This window comes from Passer montanus, unplaced genomic scaffold (assembly GCF_014805655.1).
Source record: "Passer montanus isolate IOZ18808 unplaced genomic scaffold, ASM1480565v1 scaffold37, whole genome shotgun sequence".
Lineage (NCBI taxonomy): Eukaryota > Metazoa > Chordata > Aves > Passeriformes > Passeridae > Passer > Passer montanus.
In genome coordinates this window covers 2,021,007-2,040,781 of record NW_024368485.1, presented here as the reverse complement: position 1 = coordinate 2,040,781, position 19,775 = coordinate 2,021,007, and the positions used below count along the sequence as shown (strand labels likewise).

General features: G+C 40.4%; 1 protein-coding gene across 4 annotated transcripts in view; it reads left to right on the top strand.

Annotated features, from left to right (window-relative positions):
• The window catches only part of MACROD2 (mono-ADP ribosylhydrolase 2), an 852,624-nt gene that overhangs the window by 758,088 nt on the left and 74,761 nt on the right, over positions 1-19,775 (top strand). For all 4 annotated transcript variants that reach the window (XM_039717140.1, XM_039717141.1, XM_039717139.1 and 1 more), the window contains exon 9: positions 9,369-9,450. In XM_039717140.1, the coding sequence (XP_039573074.1) occupies positions 9,369-9,450 (82 nt within the window). The remainder of the gene's footprint in view (positions 1-9,368; positions 9,451-19,775) is intronic.

The following is a 19,775-nucleotide window of genomic DNA, read 5'->3' as shown; positions in this document are numbered from 1 at the left end:
TTTAAGTCCTGGGACTGTTTTGTATTCAAAATCTTGCAGCAGGCACTAGGATAATGGCAAGGAGGTGATCACATTTCTGTGTTCAGACATATTTTGGTTTTTGAGTGGTGCAGTCTGAGCATGTAGTGCTGATTCTCCTGATGGCCTTGGGAAGGAGTGGGAATTTTATCAGTAGATATTATGTGGAACAATTATGTGCAACAAAATACGAAAAACATCAAAACCATGAGAATTTTCCAAAGTGACAGCTCAATCCAGCAAAGAGCTGGAGCACAACAGTCTTGGGAATTAGTCTACCACAGGTTCAGTGCCTAGATAATCATAGGGAACTTTGGGATATTTAAGTCCAACTTTTAGTAAAAGGATAGCGAAAAACTGATGTTGTAAGGTAAAATGTGATCCAAAACTTGGCTTATGGGATCACAACACCCTGCTTGATTGTATGCCACAATTCCATCTTATTCAGCGAAGCTCCACAATGAGGATATAATGATAACTCTAAGCAAGCTGATGATTTATCTCCTCCATAAGGCATGGTTGTTGTAAAACTGCCTATCAGATATTTTCAGAGTACTATCCTTCACAAGCCCTTATTTAATGCAGTTATATTTGCATGCACACCCTCTCTTCCCATTTGCCATTTGTCACTGAGATAGCAAATTACATTCATCAGAATCCATTCATTCCCCCGGTTTCGCTGAATACAGGAATATCTTGGCTGTGTCAGCTGCCCTATGACTGGGAGCTGTGAAAAATGGAGGTCGCCTTCAGCTATTCCAAACGTGTATCTTCAAAGGACAGTAGGTATTAAGCTGGAAAAGATTAATGGCCTTTATGTCATCGTGTTTGTGTGGCATAGAAGTGAATTGTGCAGATTGATGGATATCTTGGTAAAAACAAATGCATTCTTAAACTACTCTCCTGGCCCTTCCCTGGCAAGTTTTAGTGACCATCAAAAGAAATATACTGAGATGTTCCCTTAAATCCTAGACTGATTTTACAGGTTTTTTCACCTTTAGGAAAATGAAAAACTTTTTGTAGTTGAGAACAAAACCACATGAGGACTATTGAGGACTGGTTGTTTTATAGCCTGTTTGTGTTTATATTACCACTACAGGACTCTCACATCTTATTTGTCATATAATTGTGCAGTAAGTAACTGGGACATACACAAATGGCTGACAACAAAATTGTGAATTCCTGTGAAAATGCTGTTATAATTTCTTGTTTGAGATCCTGGTTGGTTCTTTAGGGCAACAATTTTGCTTGGCAGGCAGATGCTTTGTTCACACACAAAAAAGAACCAGCTCAGCACAAAGAAGGCCAAAAGGGAACGCTCTACCTGCCCTTGAATAATACACTGTATTAAAAAAGTATTGAAGGTATTCACAGAGTGAATTCCCTCACAAAGTATAAGTAACTCTTAAAAAACAATCAATGTATAAGGGGAAAGGAGTTATCACTATTGATTCATACAATACATGAATGCATTGAAAATATATTTCCACCAGAGGAAAAGCAAAAGTGGTTTGCAGTAAAGCTTGTAAACTTTGCATGTGGCCATTCATGGGTTGTTTTTTTTATTCCATCTGTAGCATCTTTGGTCAAAAGAGAACGGGAGAAAAAAAACAGGGTGCTACTCTACTTCTGCTGTTCTTTATTCCTCTGTGACCTTGGGCACATCAGATCTTCACCTGACAGCAGGGATCTATCAGAACTATCACAAAACTGTAATGCTGACCTGTGCTTGAGAGTTGTGGGTAAAAGTGGTTCTCCACTGGAAAGTTTTGTGGGTTTTAATATGCTTCAGTCATGTGGAGATAGGCCTGGGCCACAGTGTCTGGTGCCTGTGTGACACTGGGACTCTAGGATGTTGTTTGTATTAAAATTTTAAGCTGGTAATAAATTTCTGGTGGGGTTTTTGTTGATTTTGATTTGGTTTTCTTAACTGCCCTTGGACTTTTAATTATCTTTCACTCCAAGCTAAGTATGTGTTCCATCATGAAATAGGATATTAAAGCACTAATAACAACTTTCTAATTCTGTTTTATAACTACAGTAAGACCAGCATAGAAACCATTCCACTCTGTGATAAACATAAATAATTGTATAATTCATATGGTTTCTATCTTTTTTTCTCCAATGGCTAACTAAGTAATATGATGGTTTAAGTAAGAGTTGCTTCTTCACAGCTAGTCCTCCACAGGTGTTTGCTCTTGATGCAATAACTCTCCATTAATACCATTACTTGCAAGAGGCTTGCAGTAATGTAATTTTTTATTTAGGCTTTTGCTTTGGATTCCAAAGAATTTAAAAATTCAAGTCCATGGAAACCAGAGAGCAGTATCCTGAAAGAGTACATTTCTCCCTGGATTAAAGGGTAATCCAGAGATGTCCTGTTTGCCTGAAACTGGGCTCATTTGTATGATTGCAAGGTCAAGTAAACACAGGGTGTTTTGGCTCAGTTCTGCAGTGGATTTGAAGCTGTGCCAAGAGAAAAGCTCTTAAGGCTAGGTGAATAGCTTTGTGAACATCATCACACAGTTCGTTGATTGTCAAATTCACCGTATCACCAGTCTGACACCTCTGCCCTGCTTAAATCTTGTTCCGAGGATGAAGGCAGCACCAAAGCTTTCTATTTGCCATAAATACTTGACTGAAGTTCTTTTCAGGAGTAATTCTGTGATTATAGACCATGATGTCATGCCAAAAGGAGCAGACAGTCAGCTAGGCTTTATGCTCTAATGGTTTCTGTGAAATTAGTAATAATACCAGGAGGCTGATTTTTAATTTACAGTGCTATGAAATTAGTATTTATAGGGCCTGAAGCATTCAACTTCAGAAAGCATGTGAAAACTTCTGGCATCAACCCTGCTGGTCTCCAAGGGGAGATGCAGTCCTCTCCTGTATGTTTGGTCAGACAGGCTGCTATCTGGACAGCTGGCCAGATGTTCATGGTGCTCAAGAAAGGCAGCATCTCTGGCAAAGTGGATCACAGCTGCTGGGAGGTATATGGCAGATGGCTGTGTTATTCTACAAAGCTGGTATTTCCATCTGTTGGTGGCAATAGGATTACCAGAGGATCAGATCAGGCAGAGGGTAGGCTGAAGGGGAGACTGTCAGCATCAAGAGAGAATGTCATCTACCAGTTCTTATGTGGGGCAGAATGAGATGTTGGTCTCTGTGCTTCTGCATGTAGTCAGTTCAGTGCATCAGCTCAGTTACAGGCAGAGAGGAGCTCTGCCAGAAAAATAGAAAAGAAAGAGATGGCAAATAAAGTCCCTGAAGATAAGCGAGAGAGCTATGACTTCAGAACAGAAAACTGAGCCATTGTCACAGAAGTAGGAGAGATTTTACATCCTGTGCAGGGACCAGCTAGGGCACTCATAGCCTGGTCATAGAGTGCACTAAAAACCTCTTGCTCCTTATTCTGAGCAAGCTGAGATTTTGATTCTGTGAGAGCATGAAAACCTGACTGGTCTCTACAGGGGAAGTTTTGCCAGACAATGAAACTTAACAGGGCTGCCCATGAAAACATGGTCCCAGCAAAGGAAAATGTCCAACATTGCTGAATCATAAGAAGGTTCAGGTTGGGAGGGGCCTTACAGACCATCTCATTCCAAACCCCCTGCCTCGGGGGTCTTTTACTAGACCAGGTTGCTCAAAGCCCCATACAACTTTGAACATTCAGAGCTCCTTTCTTACAGGCAATGTAGTCAAGGCATATTGATGGATTCAGGCAGCTCTGAACTGTGACTGTTAAGGATATCTTTGAGAAAGTATGTGACATTTAGGGTAATTAAATGTCTCTATCAGAAGGACTTGAATTCTTGAGGAGGCAAATTTTCTGTCTGGTGCTACAAAGTATAGGTGCCAATCCAAGCATGCTGAAGTCAATGAAAAAAATCTCTGGTTTGCTTCACTGAGTTTTGAATTAAATCCATGTAGTTTTGATAAACTAAAAATGTTTCCACAAGCTTCTGGTGTTCACTGTTGTTTTATGACAGTGGGTCCTGATGGGATCAGGCAGGACTGTTTCATGGCACGGGTTTGCTACAAAGAGCAAAAAGCTGCTTCCTTCTCTTTGTGCTGTATTGTCATTCATTTGATTTAGGATTGGGAAACATTTTTTGCAAGTTTTCATTGTTTTTCTATTATGTATTTTCTGGTAAGATTTAAGTGATGATGAAACTTTTTGACACATATAAAAAGCAGTCACTTCCTGCTAGGTAAATGTCTTGGTGCTGGAGACATGCATGAAATACTTGGGAGTGCTGAAACATACTTAGGTTTGTTTTCATTGCAAGCTGTTATTTTGTTAGGACACGGGGTGGCAATGACATGGAAGCACTCATTATATGAAATAGTCTAGAAAGCCTTTTGATCAGTATTTTGCTTCAGATCTGTGTTTGATATATAGCTCATTACTTGGGTGTACATACAGCTATACCTATGAAAGCATTTGGCATGTCCTGTGGATTGTGCTTGGCAGTAACTCTGCTTTAAAGCAATGTATAGGTGCACAGCCAGGTCTTCCTGTCCCCTAAGCAGATAGGGAAATGAAGCCAGAGGAATCACACAGCCTGCCCAAAATCACAGCAAAAGAGCTGAGATAAAAACACAGATATGTTTGATGCTAAAATATATAGAGAATCACAGACATGCTTGGGTTGGAAGGGACCTTAAAATTCATCTCATTACAGCCCCCCTGCCACAGCCAGGAACAGCTTCCACTAGACCAAGTTACTGAGAGCCCCATCTGGCCTGGGCTTAGACACTTCCAGGGATGGGGCAACCACAGCTTCTCTGGGCAACCTCTGCCAGGGCCTCACCACCCTCATTGTAAGGAATTTCTTCCTAACAGCTAATCTTAATCTCTTCTCTTAGTTTAAAACGATTCCCCCTTATCCTATCTCTGTATGTCCAGGTAAGAAATCACTCTTTTTTATATAGATACAGCTGTAAATTCCTACAACAGCAGCAGCTGCATGCAGAGATGTGCATGTAAACATGCAGTGTCCTCCCACACACTGCAGTAGAGGGCAGGGCCCTTTAGGACAATTTAAGGGACCCTCATCATGCCTTCCATCATTCCTATGCATGTCCCTGAGCACCCACCTGCCCAGCTTTCCATGGAGACCATCAATGTGTGAACCCACCCAAGGTGCAGCAACTCACCAATAAATTGAAAATGCACAAGATGTAAAGTGCCTACAACAGCAGCAGCTGCATGCAGAGATGTGCATGTAAACATGCAGTGTCCTCCCACACACTGCAGTAGAGGGCAGGGCCCTTTAGGACAATTTAAGGGACCCTCATCATGCCTTCCATCATTCCTATGCATGTCCCTGAGCACCCACCTGCCCAGCCTTCCATGGAGACCATCAGTGGTCTATGTGTGAACCCACCCAAGATGCAGCAACTCATCAATAAATTGAAAACTCACAAGATGTAAAGTACTTTCAAAGCCACCAACTAACAAAACCCCAAGGATCAAAAACCAGGAAGAAATATCTTTGCCACTTTTTTTGCCACTTTTTTTGCACTAAGATCAGTGCTGCTATTAGACCAACTGTGCTTTTATACCCATATCTCATTAATTGAAAACAGCAGTGGAGATGTTTTCAGTTCATGAGATATGGCTGTGTCCTTCTAAAACTCTGGTGTTAGGGTCAATTCTACTGCAAAAATTGTGTCCAAGGCCTGCCTGAATGGGGCTTGGAGGAATCAGATCTGGTGGAAGATGTTCTTGCCCATGATGGGGGAATTGGAACTGGATTCTCTTTGAGATCACTTCCAACCCAAACCATTCTGTGATTCTAAAAAAATAGCCTGAGTCCTGTAAACCCTGCAGAAGTTTACTAATTCTTATCAGGTGCTGCTAACAAAACCACCTGGAAGCTATTCCCATCAAAATTAAATAAAGCAAGGAAAGCAAGGCCCAAGGTAAAAAAAAAAAAAAAAACCAAAAAAAAAACCACCCAAACAAACCGAAACAATGAAATGTACTCACAGCCTTGAGCTGTGAAGGTGCCTAAGTGAACAGCTCATGCATTTTAACTCCCTTCTTCCTGTGCTGCAGTGCTCTTGATTTTGGGGTTCTTTGATCCACCTATTCTTAGCTGCAAAGTGAGCAGAATTTAATCTGGCTCTGACAGGGCATGGTTGATTTTAATACCAGTCTTCAAAAAAGAGCTGTCAATCAGGGATGAGCTTTAATACCTTTAACGTGGAGCTCCTTTACAGTTCTGCTGCAGTTGAGTGGTGTCTGGAGGAGCTGAGCACCTGCAAAAGGCAATGGGGGTCTCATCTGGGCACTGTTGGGAGAGTCCTCAGGAGCTCTTCCTCAGCCTCTCTGAAGGCGTGGTGTGGCACTCTAATGAAGCTGGCATTTCCAGGCCACATGAGAGGAGAGATTTCCTTGTTGAATAAGGAGTGGCTTTCCTAAGTGCATGTCCCAAAAATCCTGCTGAGCTTTTGTGGGCCAGCAGGAAAAGCAGGTTGATAGTTGCTTGGATTAAACCCTTCCTTATTGTAGCTGGAATGGGCATAGTGAGGACAAGGGATGCTTTCCCTACATAATCTCAAGTTATTTTAGCTGGGGATGTTAGATAAAATAGCCAGTGACTGGCAAAATTATAGAATAGGGGTTAATTTCAGATTTACTATCTGCCAACACATGCCATGCAATCACATAAACACAGGATTTCAGCTGTCATCACAATATCTTATGCATACTTAAAAATAGAGCAGTTTTTCTCACATCAAGAAGAAATGGAACAGGTTTATATATAGGATGTGTACAATCAGGAGGCTAGAAATTTTGAAATAGTCTGCCATTTCTAGAGAGATTCCCTATTTTTAAATTAAGGAATTATATTAGAAGTAGTAGAAATTTTCAGGGAGAAGTTTTATTATTGCGAGCTGCACTGAATAAATAAAAGTAAAGGAAACGTCTTGGGAAGTTGGACTATACATAATGAGGCAAATTTCTGTCGGATTTTCAGCTGAGAATATGGGACTATGCAGAGACTCAGAAACTTCTCTCTATGGGAATATCCTTCCTCCTCTGCTTTATACATTTCTGACCTTGCTCTTTTGTCTGTTCTGGTTCATTGGGCCTATCACTTTTAATGCTTGAAAGTCTGCAAGGCAGAGAGGGAAGATGACAATCTAGCAACACCCCAGAAATATCCTGATCCAATTTTCACAAGAAATGTAATTTATGCACTTGCTGATTAAAGCCTCCCTCCTGAAAACAACCAGCTTGGGCAGACCCATAGAATTATAGAATAGTTTGGGTTGGTAGGAACCTTAGAGATCATATCAAATCTCATGTAGGTAAAATGTAACACTTCTTGGCAACGATACTTTACATGATGAATTTGTGAGTATGGAGATGAGTATGGCTTTTTGGCTTGAGCCCATAACTAGTATTTGAGGGTTTTTTTATATCCCTTTATAAGAGTAGCTGATGCCATGGTCCAGAATATTTTTAAGATCCAGCCTGGTTTGTTTACGAGGGATGCACAGAACAGCTTGGCTCTGTAAGCATCATATGAGCAGACAGCAGCAGGCTGAAAATTTTTTTTTGCTGAAAAATCTGCCGATGGCCTTCCCTGCTCTGCTGCCTGCTCTCCTGCTCACAAGCCTCCTTCTTCCTTAACACCAACATGGCTTGTACCTTCAGTCTCATAGAGTGTCATGGAATCAGTAAGGTTGGAGATCTCCAAGGTCTTCACATTCAACCTTTGGGTAAATTCCACTTTTCCCACTTACCCATGTTGTGAAGTGCCACATATCCTCATTTTTTTATGATTTCTAGGGATGGAAACTCCATCACATCCCTGGGGAACCTGTTCAAGTGTTTTACCACTCTTTTAATGAAGAAATTTTTCCAAATATCGCACCTGAACCTCCCCTGGTGCAACTCAAGGCTATTACCCCTTGGACTGTTGCTAGTTGTGATATTGCATACCTGCTCTGATTGTTCAGATGACATCATCCCAGCTAAGGTTTTGTCATCACCTTTTGTTCTGAGATGTCCTTGTTAGTAGCTGCTGGTATTTTCCAGCATAACCAGTGCTTGCCTGCTCTCATCCCCTTCTGGATTCTACCAGGCTGTGCTGAAGGGAGCTCAAAAATTATGTCCTGAGCTGCTCAGCATAACAGTGTCTTTGAAGCCAAGGCTTGGACTTCACTTCTAAGACCAGCTGCAGCAAAAGGACAGCATTTTCTACTGAAGATAAGGGAATGAATTTACATCTTGAGAGCATTCCTCTCACCGTTTCCCTGCAGGGGGGAGGCTTATGATTTTTCTAGCACATGCAAAGGCACTCTTGAGGAGTTCTGCTGTGACAGATTGTCCTATTGCCCGTGGAGACATCATGACAGCATAAGATGCCAGGTTTCCTATTGCTTGGGCTTCATCCTGTTGTGGTTAACCTCTTATGCACTTCAGAGAAAAAAATGATTACTGGGTTGCAGGTCCCTCAGCTCAGCTGTAAGAGGGTCTTTTTGTTTTCCACAGCACCCCTCCAAGCTGGGTTTTGGCTACAGAGGCATTTTGTGCTGGAAATACAAATAAATAACACAAAGGCAAGGCTGAAGTCCAGTGTAGGTGGTTTTTAGCCTTAAAGGCTTTGGATTTCTTGGTTTTGTTTTATTTAGATTTTTAATTATTTTTTATCTGTTTCAGAAAAGCTTTTCACATACAGTGATCTTCCAAAAGAATTTATTTGAACTCATTGGTGGGTGGTGCATACATTACAGGCTGTGGTTTCATTGATATGCTCAGCCTCGCTAAGTAGATGGCATATTAAATGTTTTATTTACCCTGTGTGCTACCTGCCATCTAATCAGCTTTTGTGTTTCTGCTGCATTCTATTTGTATTACAGTGAGAATAAGTGGTTTCATGTAAATTAAAACCACATGAAACCTTTTAAAGCCATTTTAAAATACTAAATGGGTTTGCAAATAGGTTTGTCGGACAAGGATTGGAAAAAGAGCTCTTTGCTTATCCATTTACTCTTCTGTAGGCTTATTAGAAGTCCCCACGTGACTTTTTCATCAAACATTGCATCCCAGTTCTCATCTGGAATGCCAAAGTCATTTATACTGTGCTCGAGAGCAGTTTGCATAAACAAGAGGCAGTTAACAAAGAATACAGTTGTGAGCTGTGATTGCAAAGGTTATATTATAAATTACAACACAGATGTACAATAAAGTCAAGACATGCAGCCCTGTTTTCTTGTTAGCCTGAAGCATAAAAGCATGTTGGCTTAAAAGTTTCTCTGCCTTTATTGACTGTTGTTGCCATTATGGATGATTGTGATGATTTCACTGTGAATCATTTTGTTTCTTACAGGTGGATCGTGTCATCTTCTGTGTCTTTTTGGAGGTTGACTACAAAATTTTCAAGAAGAAAATGGGCGAGTTTTTCCCTCTAGGTAGGTATAGCACCATTTGACTTTAAAAAAGCATGCAGAAAAAACGCAACAGTTGGCATCTTTTCTTCTTTCCAAAGCCAAATACTGAAATGTGAACTTTCTTTAAAGATCAGCTGCACATAGAGGCTCTGATCGTGGACAAATGCAGACATTTAAAATGTGTGAACCATTTAAACTACGTGTAATACTGTTTGTGTATGCTCAGTGCAGCTAATCTCTTCATTCCATGCTGTATGTGTATCTTTCCCCAAAACTTGGTGCATGGTGCTGGCTCTCTTGACTCTTGAGAAGGAAATTATTTGTACTAATGTATATAGCTATGGTATATAGTGTGTATTGCTTTTCCACACACTTTGTACACACTTTGGTCTTTCATTAACAATGCTGGTAAGGTTTCTCTGGGTCTGAAAAGATACCACAGGGGTTGGAGCCCAACTGTGTCTGAATGAGGGCTTTAAACTTGAGCTCTCCCTGTGTAAGAATGAATGGGAGAAAGATGGCTCTCACTGGAGCACTTGGGAAATGTTAGCCATTCATCTTGGATTTCACACAAGAGGTTGCTTGCTAGATTTAAGGAAACCTGGTGGATAGTAAATTTGCTAATCCCCCTCCTCCTATAAACCTGTGATTTATTTTTATCGCACATCATTAGAAAACTGCTCTCTGTAATTTTATCAACCCTAAAACTCCTCCCATTTTATTTTGCTTTGTGCTTACATCAGTTCAACTGTGTGTGAAAAGATCCAGATTTTAGTGTTTTGTTTTATCTCCCAGTAGTCCCCATGCTGTCTGTCTAGTGGAAATGGCCCTGGAGTAATAGGAAGCAGAGCTTTGGTGTGTTCAGAGTTCCATTAATTTCACAGGACTGTGTTGTCACTGTAGCCTTAGTGGGTTTTTTCCTTTTGCTTTGTCTGGTAGCATGGAAATTGTGATATTTTTGTCTCATCTCACTAGAACAAAGCTTTTTTGTAGATGACTTTGTAATTGCCAGTTTGCAGTGATTGGCAGCTGAAACTTTAAGACCTATTGAATTATTCAGGTAGCATCAAATGATGTCTAACCACTTAATAATATTCTTGTCTGGAGCACACTGAACATGCATTTCAAGAAGCTGCATTCATATCCAATCCATTCATTGAGTGATTTTATTTTTTTGTCAGCATATCCAGCCCAAAGGATAAAGTGGCAGTACCCTGCCTACTGTTGCTGGCTGTGTTACTGCCCTTCAGAGTAAGTGAGAGAAGAATATAGCATCAATTTGTCAACAAGTCAAGATCATTAATGCTCACTTTCATCTCTAAGGCCTTGAAAATCATGGTGTAAAGCCTGGCATTATTTCTGTAAATGTAAAACCCACCTGGGTTTGAAAGTTTGAGAGACAAGAAGATGCTTCAGAGCTGTATCATGACAAGCCCAAAGGCAGGAAGACAGCAAAGTAGAAGATTTATTTCATTTGGATTTTTTTAAGCCTGACATTATTGAACTCCTGTCTACAAAGAATCTGTGCAGCTGGGTCTTTTGTTATAGAAAAACATATAATTTCATTACACCACATTATGTAGATGATCTGCCATACCAAAATTTCAAAAGTATGTTTATTCTCATGTATGTAAAGGTTTTCTTTTTTTTTTCCTCAAATGAAAATTGGGATTCTGATATGTGACCATAGACAGGTGATCATGGTAGGGACCCTCTAAATCCAGTGTTCTGCATATGTGGCTATAAAAAAGGTTCGTCCAAAATTTACAACTGTCCAGAGAAAATTTAGTTCTCAGTGTCCGAAATTTAGATATATTACTGTAGGATTAGATACCTTAGGACCAATTTTCATAGACTCCTGGTTGCAATTTTCTCATAACTAATGATTCTGATTTTGATATGCCTTAATGTTACTGGGTATCTGCTGTCTGATTAGCCAGAGCCTTAAAAGGAACCTTTTTAGCTCTAGAACTTTATTGCTGATGCAGTGAAGGATTTCCTGTGGGTGGATCAGTAGCCAGAGGTTCAGGAATGTTTTATTTTAGTGTTTTATTTTTAGTGCCTTTAGATCTTCATCTTGTGAGGAGACAGGGAGAAGCAGGGCTTTCTTCCCAAATCACTCTCCTGTAGTGTCACTGGGGGAATGGTCAGTCCTGGGTCTCTTTTGTGGAGTGCCCTAACCATTCATGGACAGTCTCAGGCTTTCTTTGCCAACTTGAAATGACACTTTTCCACAGGGTACCACCATTTCAGCAGATGTCAGCTGAGGTCAGCCCCATGCTAAACTTCCTCCTGGTGAGAACATCAGCTGAGGGTCTGGATGGAGATCACCAGATTGCCATTTGTTCCTTTTTTCAGGTGTCTTGGGAATTGCCGCCTACATTTAACATAGCAGACCTGGACAAGTTATCAGCAGACTCTGTCACTGTAGAGATATCCCTTCTCTCTGCAGAACTGGTTTCCTGCACAGAAGACTTAGCTAACATGGTTCTGTGTCAAGGAGTTAGCAACTGCCTCTACCTTTGGCAGTAAATTACTGATATTTCTGCTGTGGAAGAAATTAATGAACCTGGTGGTTTTGTTTTGGTTTAAAGGAAATCTATTAATTTAGTGAAATTAAAGTATTTAAGGATAGACTTGCCATAAATTTAAATTGATAGGACACTATCTAAACACTCACAGGAGAGAATAAAACTGAGGTATTGCTTTAAGCTTAGAGAAAAAGCATCAAGGCATTTTAAAAGTGCATCTTGCATTCAGAAATACTGTGAAATATATCTACTTTAATAGATGTGGACAAAAATGCTTAGAAAGAAGAATATATTCATAGAGTTATATACATAAATAGTTATTACTTTAAACCCACTGCATTAATAAATCCAAAAAGACATGCAAGTGCTTGAGCTAGGTAATGAAAGTGGTAATGAAATGAAGCTAGAATTACACCTCAGTGCATTACAGTAAGTGGAATATAGATATAGGGAAATTGTTCCATTAGTTGAACATATCATTAGGCCTATTTTGCAAGTGGAATGCTGAAGAAATTAGTCAAGTAATAATATTGATATGAAGACAACTGCCAAGAGTCTTGTCATTTTCAAACTTTAAATATATAGGGGGAAGAGACAGACTTCGAAGTAATGTCGTGTCTTAGCAGTACAGGAAAGTTGTGCAGTAACTGAGCAATTGTAACAGTCTCACGATTTCTGATTCAATCTCAGTGATTACACAACCCAATCCAGAGCCAGCATGCTCCAAGAGGGAGCAGATCACTACTTATCTTTGATTCAGACATAGGTTCTCATGTCAATGTTGTCCAGAAAATCCTGGTTTGGTTAAGAAAGGCTCTTTGTCAAGGCAGAATTTTATATTGATCCTCTGAGTTTTGCTGAGAAGATTTTGTATACTCTAGTAAGAAAAGAGGAGTGGAAAGAACAACTTCATTTGCTTAAAATGGATCACTGTTTTAATATATTAAACATTGCCACAGTGATGGGGTTTTTTTTCTTTTTATGAATTGAGCCCTATGTCTTTGTGTAATGACATAGCCCAGCTATTCTCCCTTCACCTCTGCTGGAACATTCTTTCTACTTAAACTGAGAGAATGTCTTTCAGGCAAATAAAATATCTTTGCCTGCAGTTCTGGCTCATATGTGTAGTTCTTACATTGCTGGATTCATTGCTGTTAGTAGTATGAGTGAGTTTTCTGGGAAAGCAACTGTTACTTAGATAATTTTTTCTTTTGGAATTCATTGTTTCTTCTAATAGAACTCTACGGAGTCCAGACATCAGGCATTACTTTTCTTGCTAACTAAACACATTTATAAGACTTACCAGAAAATTGAATCCCCCTTGAAAAGCTAAATTTGCCAACATTTACCTTGGAGTGATATATACTTCTAGGATTCTATACATAGAAGGAAAATTAAGAGCATTTGTAAACAGTTGCCGGCTGCAGCAAAGATACCCTTTTTCTTTTCTTCCTGTATTCTGTGTACACAAAGCTACTTAATATGTCAGACAGATAATCTTGTAAGGACCTTTGGCAAATGCTTATTTTTCATGGTGACTGTCATATATTATAAACGGTTTATCTTCAATTGTAATGCTTAAAGTATTTCTAAATCTACCACCTGTTACCAGTGGATTGGAGAGGAGAAACATTTTTTTCTGAAAATATTTTTTAGATAGAAATAGTGCTATAAAAGGGATGTCCTGTGAAGCTGCAGCATCCAAGGTTATATTACTTCTTGCTGGTTTAAACAGAGTAACAAAATTACTTCACCAAAACATGGCAAAAATTTTTGGGGAAAGGACATTTGCACTTTCATTAAGCCAGTTTGCAGATGGAAGGTTCATGCTTTTAGACTCGTGTCCTTTTAAAGCTAATGAAAGGATGCTGAGTCCAGGAGTTTGTTGTTGTTGTTTGAGGATTTTTTGTTTGGTTTTTTTTTTTCTTTCTTTCTTTTTTGAGCTCTTATCGGTGTTAGGAAAGAGAGAGAGAGATTGCTTCATCTTGAGAAAACTTTTTCTTCCCTGATACAGGCTATGATATTTTAATGCATTTTTTGCTTTCATCCTGGTTGATGAAAATGCTGTTTCCCCTACCCAAACCATATGGATGAGAGCTACTGCCTTATAATAATTCTCCTATTACTTCAGGAGGGTGCACAGCATCCTGCTTGTGCATAAAATGTGCAAATATATTACAATTGCAGAGGAAATTCATTGTTAAGAGATCTCCCAGGCTTCGAATCAAATTGGAAGCTGTCTAAATGGCTGAATGAAGGCCTTTGTATTAAAAAGGCCAATCTCTGCACTAATACGTGAGCCAACTCCTAAGCAGGGGCTGTAATTTCTGTACTGGTATTGAGAGGCATCGCTCTCTCTGCTTACTGTGGCAGACTGCACTGGGGCTGGAGCAGTCCTCTGCATGAGCGAAGGAGTCGTAAGTTAGCCCTTAGCAAGTAATCCAGTATCAAATGGGTAATTCATCTGATAAATTTAGCCTCTCTATTTGCATTTGCAGCGTTCATGAGCCAATTCGTTTCCATAATTCATCACCTGAATGTATTCCACAAAATATTTTTCATGGGCTTTATTTTACTCTGTGGAGAGATGCCAAGCAGTTAACTGGAAGTGCCCAATATCCTTTATGGGAGGTTTCACCTGGGCAGTGATTTGCCTCATAAGTCACAAGGCTTTGGTTTTCTGACTGGTTCAGGCTGGAGTACAAAGGGGCCCCATAGAAATGTCCCTTAGGGAGTAAGATTTGGGGGAGTTTGATATCTCTTTGGCTTTCTTCTCCTGATCAGTAAGGGCCATCCTGACGGGTTTGGTTGCACTGCTTTTCCTGTCTCCATACAAGTTTTCCAAGTTGCTGTCTTCACAGCTGATGAACACCTGTGATCTCACAGGGTGAAACTGGAAGCAGTCAGACCTTTATGTGTTGCAAGTACTGGTCACCTAAAAACATGGTTTGAGAGAGGTTTGTCATACCGTCTGCACTATGGTCTGGGAAACCATTTACCTCCTCATTCCTGCTGGCAGCAGTGTCGCAGCTTGGAGTAGGGCATGGATCAGCAATGGGACCATAACTTATTTAAGTGCTGTTGTCAGGAGCTTTTGCTTTGCTAAATGGAGCCTCATCTTCTTTGCTTCTTTGTATCTTGAAGGGATTTTTCTTGTCTCCTTCTGTGAGACTGACAACAGAGCCTGCAATCCATCCAGAAGTCTGGGAAAATGGTTGTTTCTGTGTATTTCTCCACTCACTCCAAATCCATGAGCTTTCCATTTCCTGGGAGACACCTGGATAGGAGCTGCATTGAAACAGCAAAGTTGGCAGGTGGATGAGGATGCCCTTGAAGGCACAAGGGTCATTTAAATGCAAGGATCAGGATGCTGTGCATGACAACAGCGTGGGGGAGCACAGGAAGATAATGAGCCTGGTAATTAGAAAGGTGGATATGGAATAGATATTTACCATCTCCTGTAACACAAGGAGTGCAAGGTGTTCCAGGAAATTATGAATCTGGATGAAAACAAGCAAAAGGAAGTCGTTTTTCACCCAACATACAGTTAGGATCTAAGAGTACTTGATACAAAGTGCTGCAGAGCCTGTAGGTCTTAAATACAGGTTTAAAGAAAGATTAGCTCAACCAACAGAAGACTGGTACAACAACAGCTATTAATCTTCATGGCCTATGTGTAACCTTAGGCTCTGGGAGTGACTGAGATAGAGAAGTGTGTTGCTGTTCTCTTCTGTACTCAGCCTGGATGCCTGCACCAGAAAATGAGCAAGCAGCTTTTTCTGTATAATACATTATGTGAACACATCTTTGATCAGGGATCTTTTCTTCCTACTCTGTTGGGTATTGTGGCATCTCATTAGAGCATTCCAAATGCATTTTATGTCATCACCAAAAATATCCTGTCCTCTCTGGCCACAGGCTCCAAATGACTTCGTGTGCTCAACTGCTTCTTATTTCCAAGGAAGCAGTTAAATTTGGGGCTGTCTCATTTTTTTGCCTCTACCACGGGTTACTGATGAGGTGTTGTTAGAAGCTTGTATTTGCACATGTATGCCTGTATGCAAAACATGCCATTTAGTGTGACTACTAGATTAACATCCAATCTAGCACTTCTGTGAACAAAACTTTGTTATTTTCAGTATTTTAGGCCAGAGAGGAAATACTGAATATGTTTGTTGGGTTTTTTTTGAAACCTGATACCTGTTTCCCCAGGGAGTGTCTTGTTCCTCTTATGTAAGGTAGAAGCATCTGGAAAATAGAAGCCCAGATCTGATCCTGGTGTGAGTCCCATTTCCTTCACTGGACTGAGGCTGTCCAGTTCCCTCACTGTGGGAGTAGCAGTTACTGCATACTCTTTGTATGCAGCTGAGGTTCATATGGTTTGTATGGTGTGTGTTTTACAGCATATCAGGTGATGCAGTTCATAAAATAGGTCATCGATGTGATGACAAAAAAGCCACAGTGCCTGACTTTTTAGGAGATTGGTAGTAAGCATTTCTATTTGATATGGCTTCAAAAACTACAAACACATTCTACATTCTGTGAGGCTCCAGTGTTGTGAAACTGGTGTAACTAAGCAACACAGGAAGGAAACCAGTGCTTCTGCTTGCAGTATGGCCAGGATGTTCAGAGTGTATCAGTGGAAGTTTCTAGACAAAAAAATTTAATGAAACTTGCTCAGTATCAGGTGGAGGTTTATGTAGTATGCTCTGTATGCAGGATTGCATGATGAAAGGATAGAACTAGGACCAGAAGTCCTATTTTTACTTCCAAAGCAGAAGAATGCAGACTTTTTTTGTTGTTGTTAAAGATCTATTTGTTTTATCTTTTTCTTTTTTTTTTTTCCTTCATCTTAGGAGCACTGAGGATGAGGAAAGGTTTTATAGAAAGTATAACTTTTTACTAGGAGAGGAGAAAAGGCTTGCTTTAGTTGATCTCATCTGCCAGAGATTTCCAAACCTGTTTTTCCTCAAAGAAAATACTGTCCTTTTTGTGCTATTTTCTGTCACATTTCCCCAGTGGAGAACTGAGTTGGAGGAATCAAAACAATCAAAATAACTTGAGGTTATTGCAAGCCTCATATGTATGTTTGGGCCTCAAGAAATTTTCTTGTGTGGCTCACTGTGCTACAACAACTCTTATGCTGAGGTGGACATAAAGCCTGCACACTGTTGTGAAGCTCCTTTTGGGTTTCAGCAGTGGTTGCAAGCCATCAAATGAAGTGATTTTTCAGTTACTAGGTATTGTAGATAGATTAAACTAAATATGATTATAAATCTCCCTAAGGCTGTGAAGGTGATCATGGAGTCAGGTGGTTGAAGCATTGGGATAAAATTTTTGAAAGAAAGGTGTGGGAGAGAGAAATATAGACGGTGAGAACCTGCTTTGTCTTTTCAGCTGCTGGAAACCTGATATTATCGTGGTTTAGAGGGTTTACTCAGGTGGGTACCCTTGCCCACACTGCTGGCTGCTCTGAGACTGAACACAAAATGTTTTTCAAGACTGACCTGCAATGGGATCCATTTTCTTCCAAGGTGTGAGACTGCTGCACTGCTCGTCCTCTGTAATCCCAATGGAAATAGTGCAGGCAGATCATGGAATACTTGCCAGGGAAATGCTTGACAGTAGAAACACTTTGAACCAGACTCCTGTTTTTGCATTGCAAATAAGCTCAAGAGGGTGGCTGAAGCTTTCAGTGCTGAAATTTTATGGGGGTTTCCTTTGGTTTGAGCTTTTATTTTCAGACATCAACACTATGATCACCAACTTGTCATTTCATCCTCCTGTACAGCTCTGCCCATCTCATTGCTCTCTTTGGCAGAGGGGAATGTCCATACAAGCTGCAGAGGGGATTTTTAACCATTCCCACAGTGCCCTCCCAGTTATCCCCTGGTTGTGGTCAGGACATGGAGCCACGGTTGCAAGGAGGAGCAGACTGAGACGTGTAGGTTGATTAGAAATAGGGAAAAATCTGGAAATCAGGAATCTGCGGAAAATGCTCAGTAAAAATAAAAATCCTGAAGGATGCAATTAGGCAGCTGAGGAAAGATTAGAGGGAGACAGGGAAGAACCAGCAGCAAGCAATGCTGTTGGGGAGTGCCAGCAGGACGCGGGACCTGAAGGCAGATGAAGCAGCAGCCTCCTGCAGCACAGATTTGGTTCTCATGTAAGGGTTTCTCAATGTGCAGTGTTAGTGCAGTGCTGGCTTTCTGCATCTTAACATGAAGGAGAATGCAAATGGAAGCGTGAGCAACAAGGAGGAGGTGGTTTATATGGCTTTGGGGATTAGTGATGGTATTTAGAGCCTTTCACCTCTCTGTTCCTAACATAAATCTTAACACAGATTGATGATTTTAGCCATCTGGCTTGTGTTTGCTTGTATGCCATGACTGGGTAGACAGGCAAACAACCTGACCAGCAAGGCAAAAGGCAAAACAAAAGGGTCTGACAGGAGGCATCCCCTTCTCCTGTGTCAGTGAGAGCAGATATGGTGTAATTATTCCATTTCCCAAAGCTCAGCAGATAACAAGGGAGAGGGCAATGAAAGAGCCACAGGTATCACTTAGTGTGTGACACCAGCAGGGAGGCTGTGGCTTACACAAAAGCTTATGCTTTGAGCACCTTGCTCCCAAATGTAAAGCTCTCTGATCTTTAGAGATATAGTTACCACGAGAGCCTGGGAGTTAGAGGGAGACTTTCAATCATAGGTTGACTTTCAACTGTAAATTATTTTGTACTTGAGTGGAAACTTCTCCCACACGTCACCCATTTAATACCTTAATTTTATGTAGTATACCTGAATTTATAAACTGGAAAAATTTGCATACATTTTGGGTTAGAAGGTTTTCTTGTCTCCTAAGCCCTCTAAATAGTGATGTGACATTTCCCGGGGACGAGCTGACCCATTCTGGCAGTCACTGTCAGTTTTCTTCTCACTCCAGACTGCAAGGTCAGTCATTCCTTTTCTAGCAAAGTCATCTTGGTAGAACTTCCTAAAATCCAGGGCTTTAATGGGGGAGCAATGTGAAAGGTCATGTTCTGCTTCTCTGGCCAGAGGAGTAACCAAGTGTAGGTAGATGTGTACACACACTAGAGCATGTTTTGCTGGCCAGTTATTTTTCAACAGCTCACAAGTGAGGGTGAAAGTTACAGAGGATCTCACCTCTGGTCTTTCCAGTGAGGGAGTCTGGACAAGAAATATTGACAATATGTATTTAAGGAAATTTTTGCTACTGTCAAAGATTCACTCTAAGGTTCTCCTGTGGTTTTATCCATTTTTTCTTTGGGATTGACTGTCTGTGGTGCATATTTCAAATGAAAACAAATCTTTCAAAGGCTTCCTGTAGATGGGGTAAGAAATTGTATAGGAAAATAAAAGAAAAAATTTAAACATTAAAAAAGTAAACAAACAAAAGAAAAACAAAACAAGGTATAACAAATCTGATTTATGGTAATATTGGCACTGATTTTGCTTCATATTAGACATGTAGAGCTTCACTAAAAAAATATTTTTACTTATTCAGAATCAGTAACCAAGAAACTGCCCTTAATATTCTTTTCAGGGTGTAAGTGAATGCATTTTGGATATAGACTTCTAAACCACTGGTTTTTATCTCAAATAATTGGTATTGGCAGAGAGCTCTGTCAGCTAAACATGGTGTTTATCACTTCAGCCAGCTCCACCAAGGCCAGTGAAGGAGAATGTTTTATATTTAACAGGGAAATGCTTCCACCAGATGGATTAATAGTGTGAGAGTAATAATTATAGACACATGAAGTGGCTGGGGATTGCTGTGTGCCAAAGTGAAACTCAGA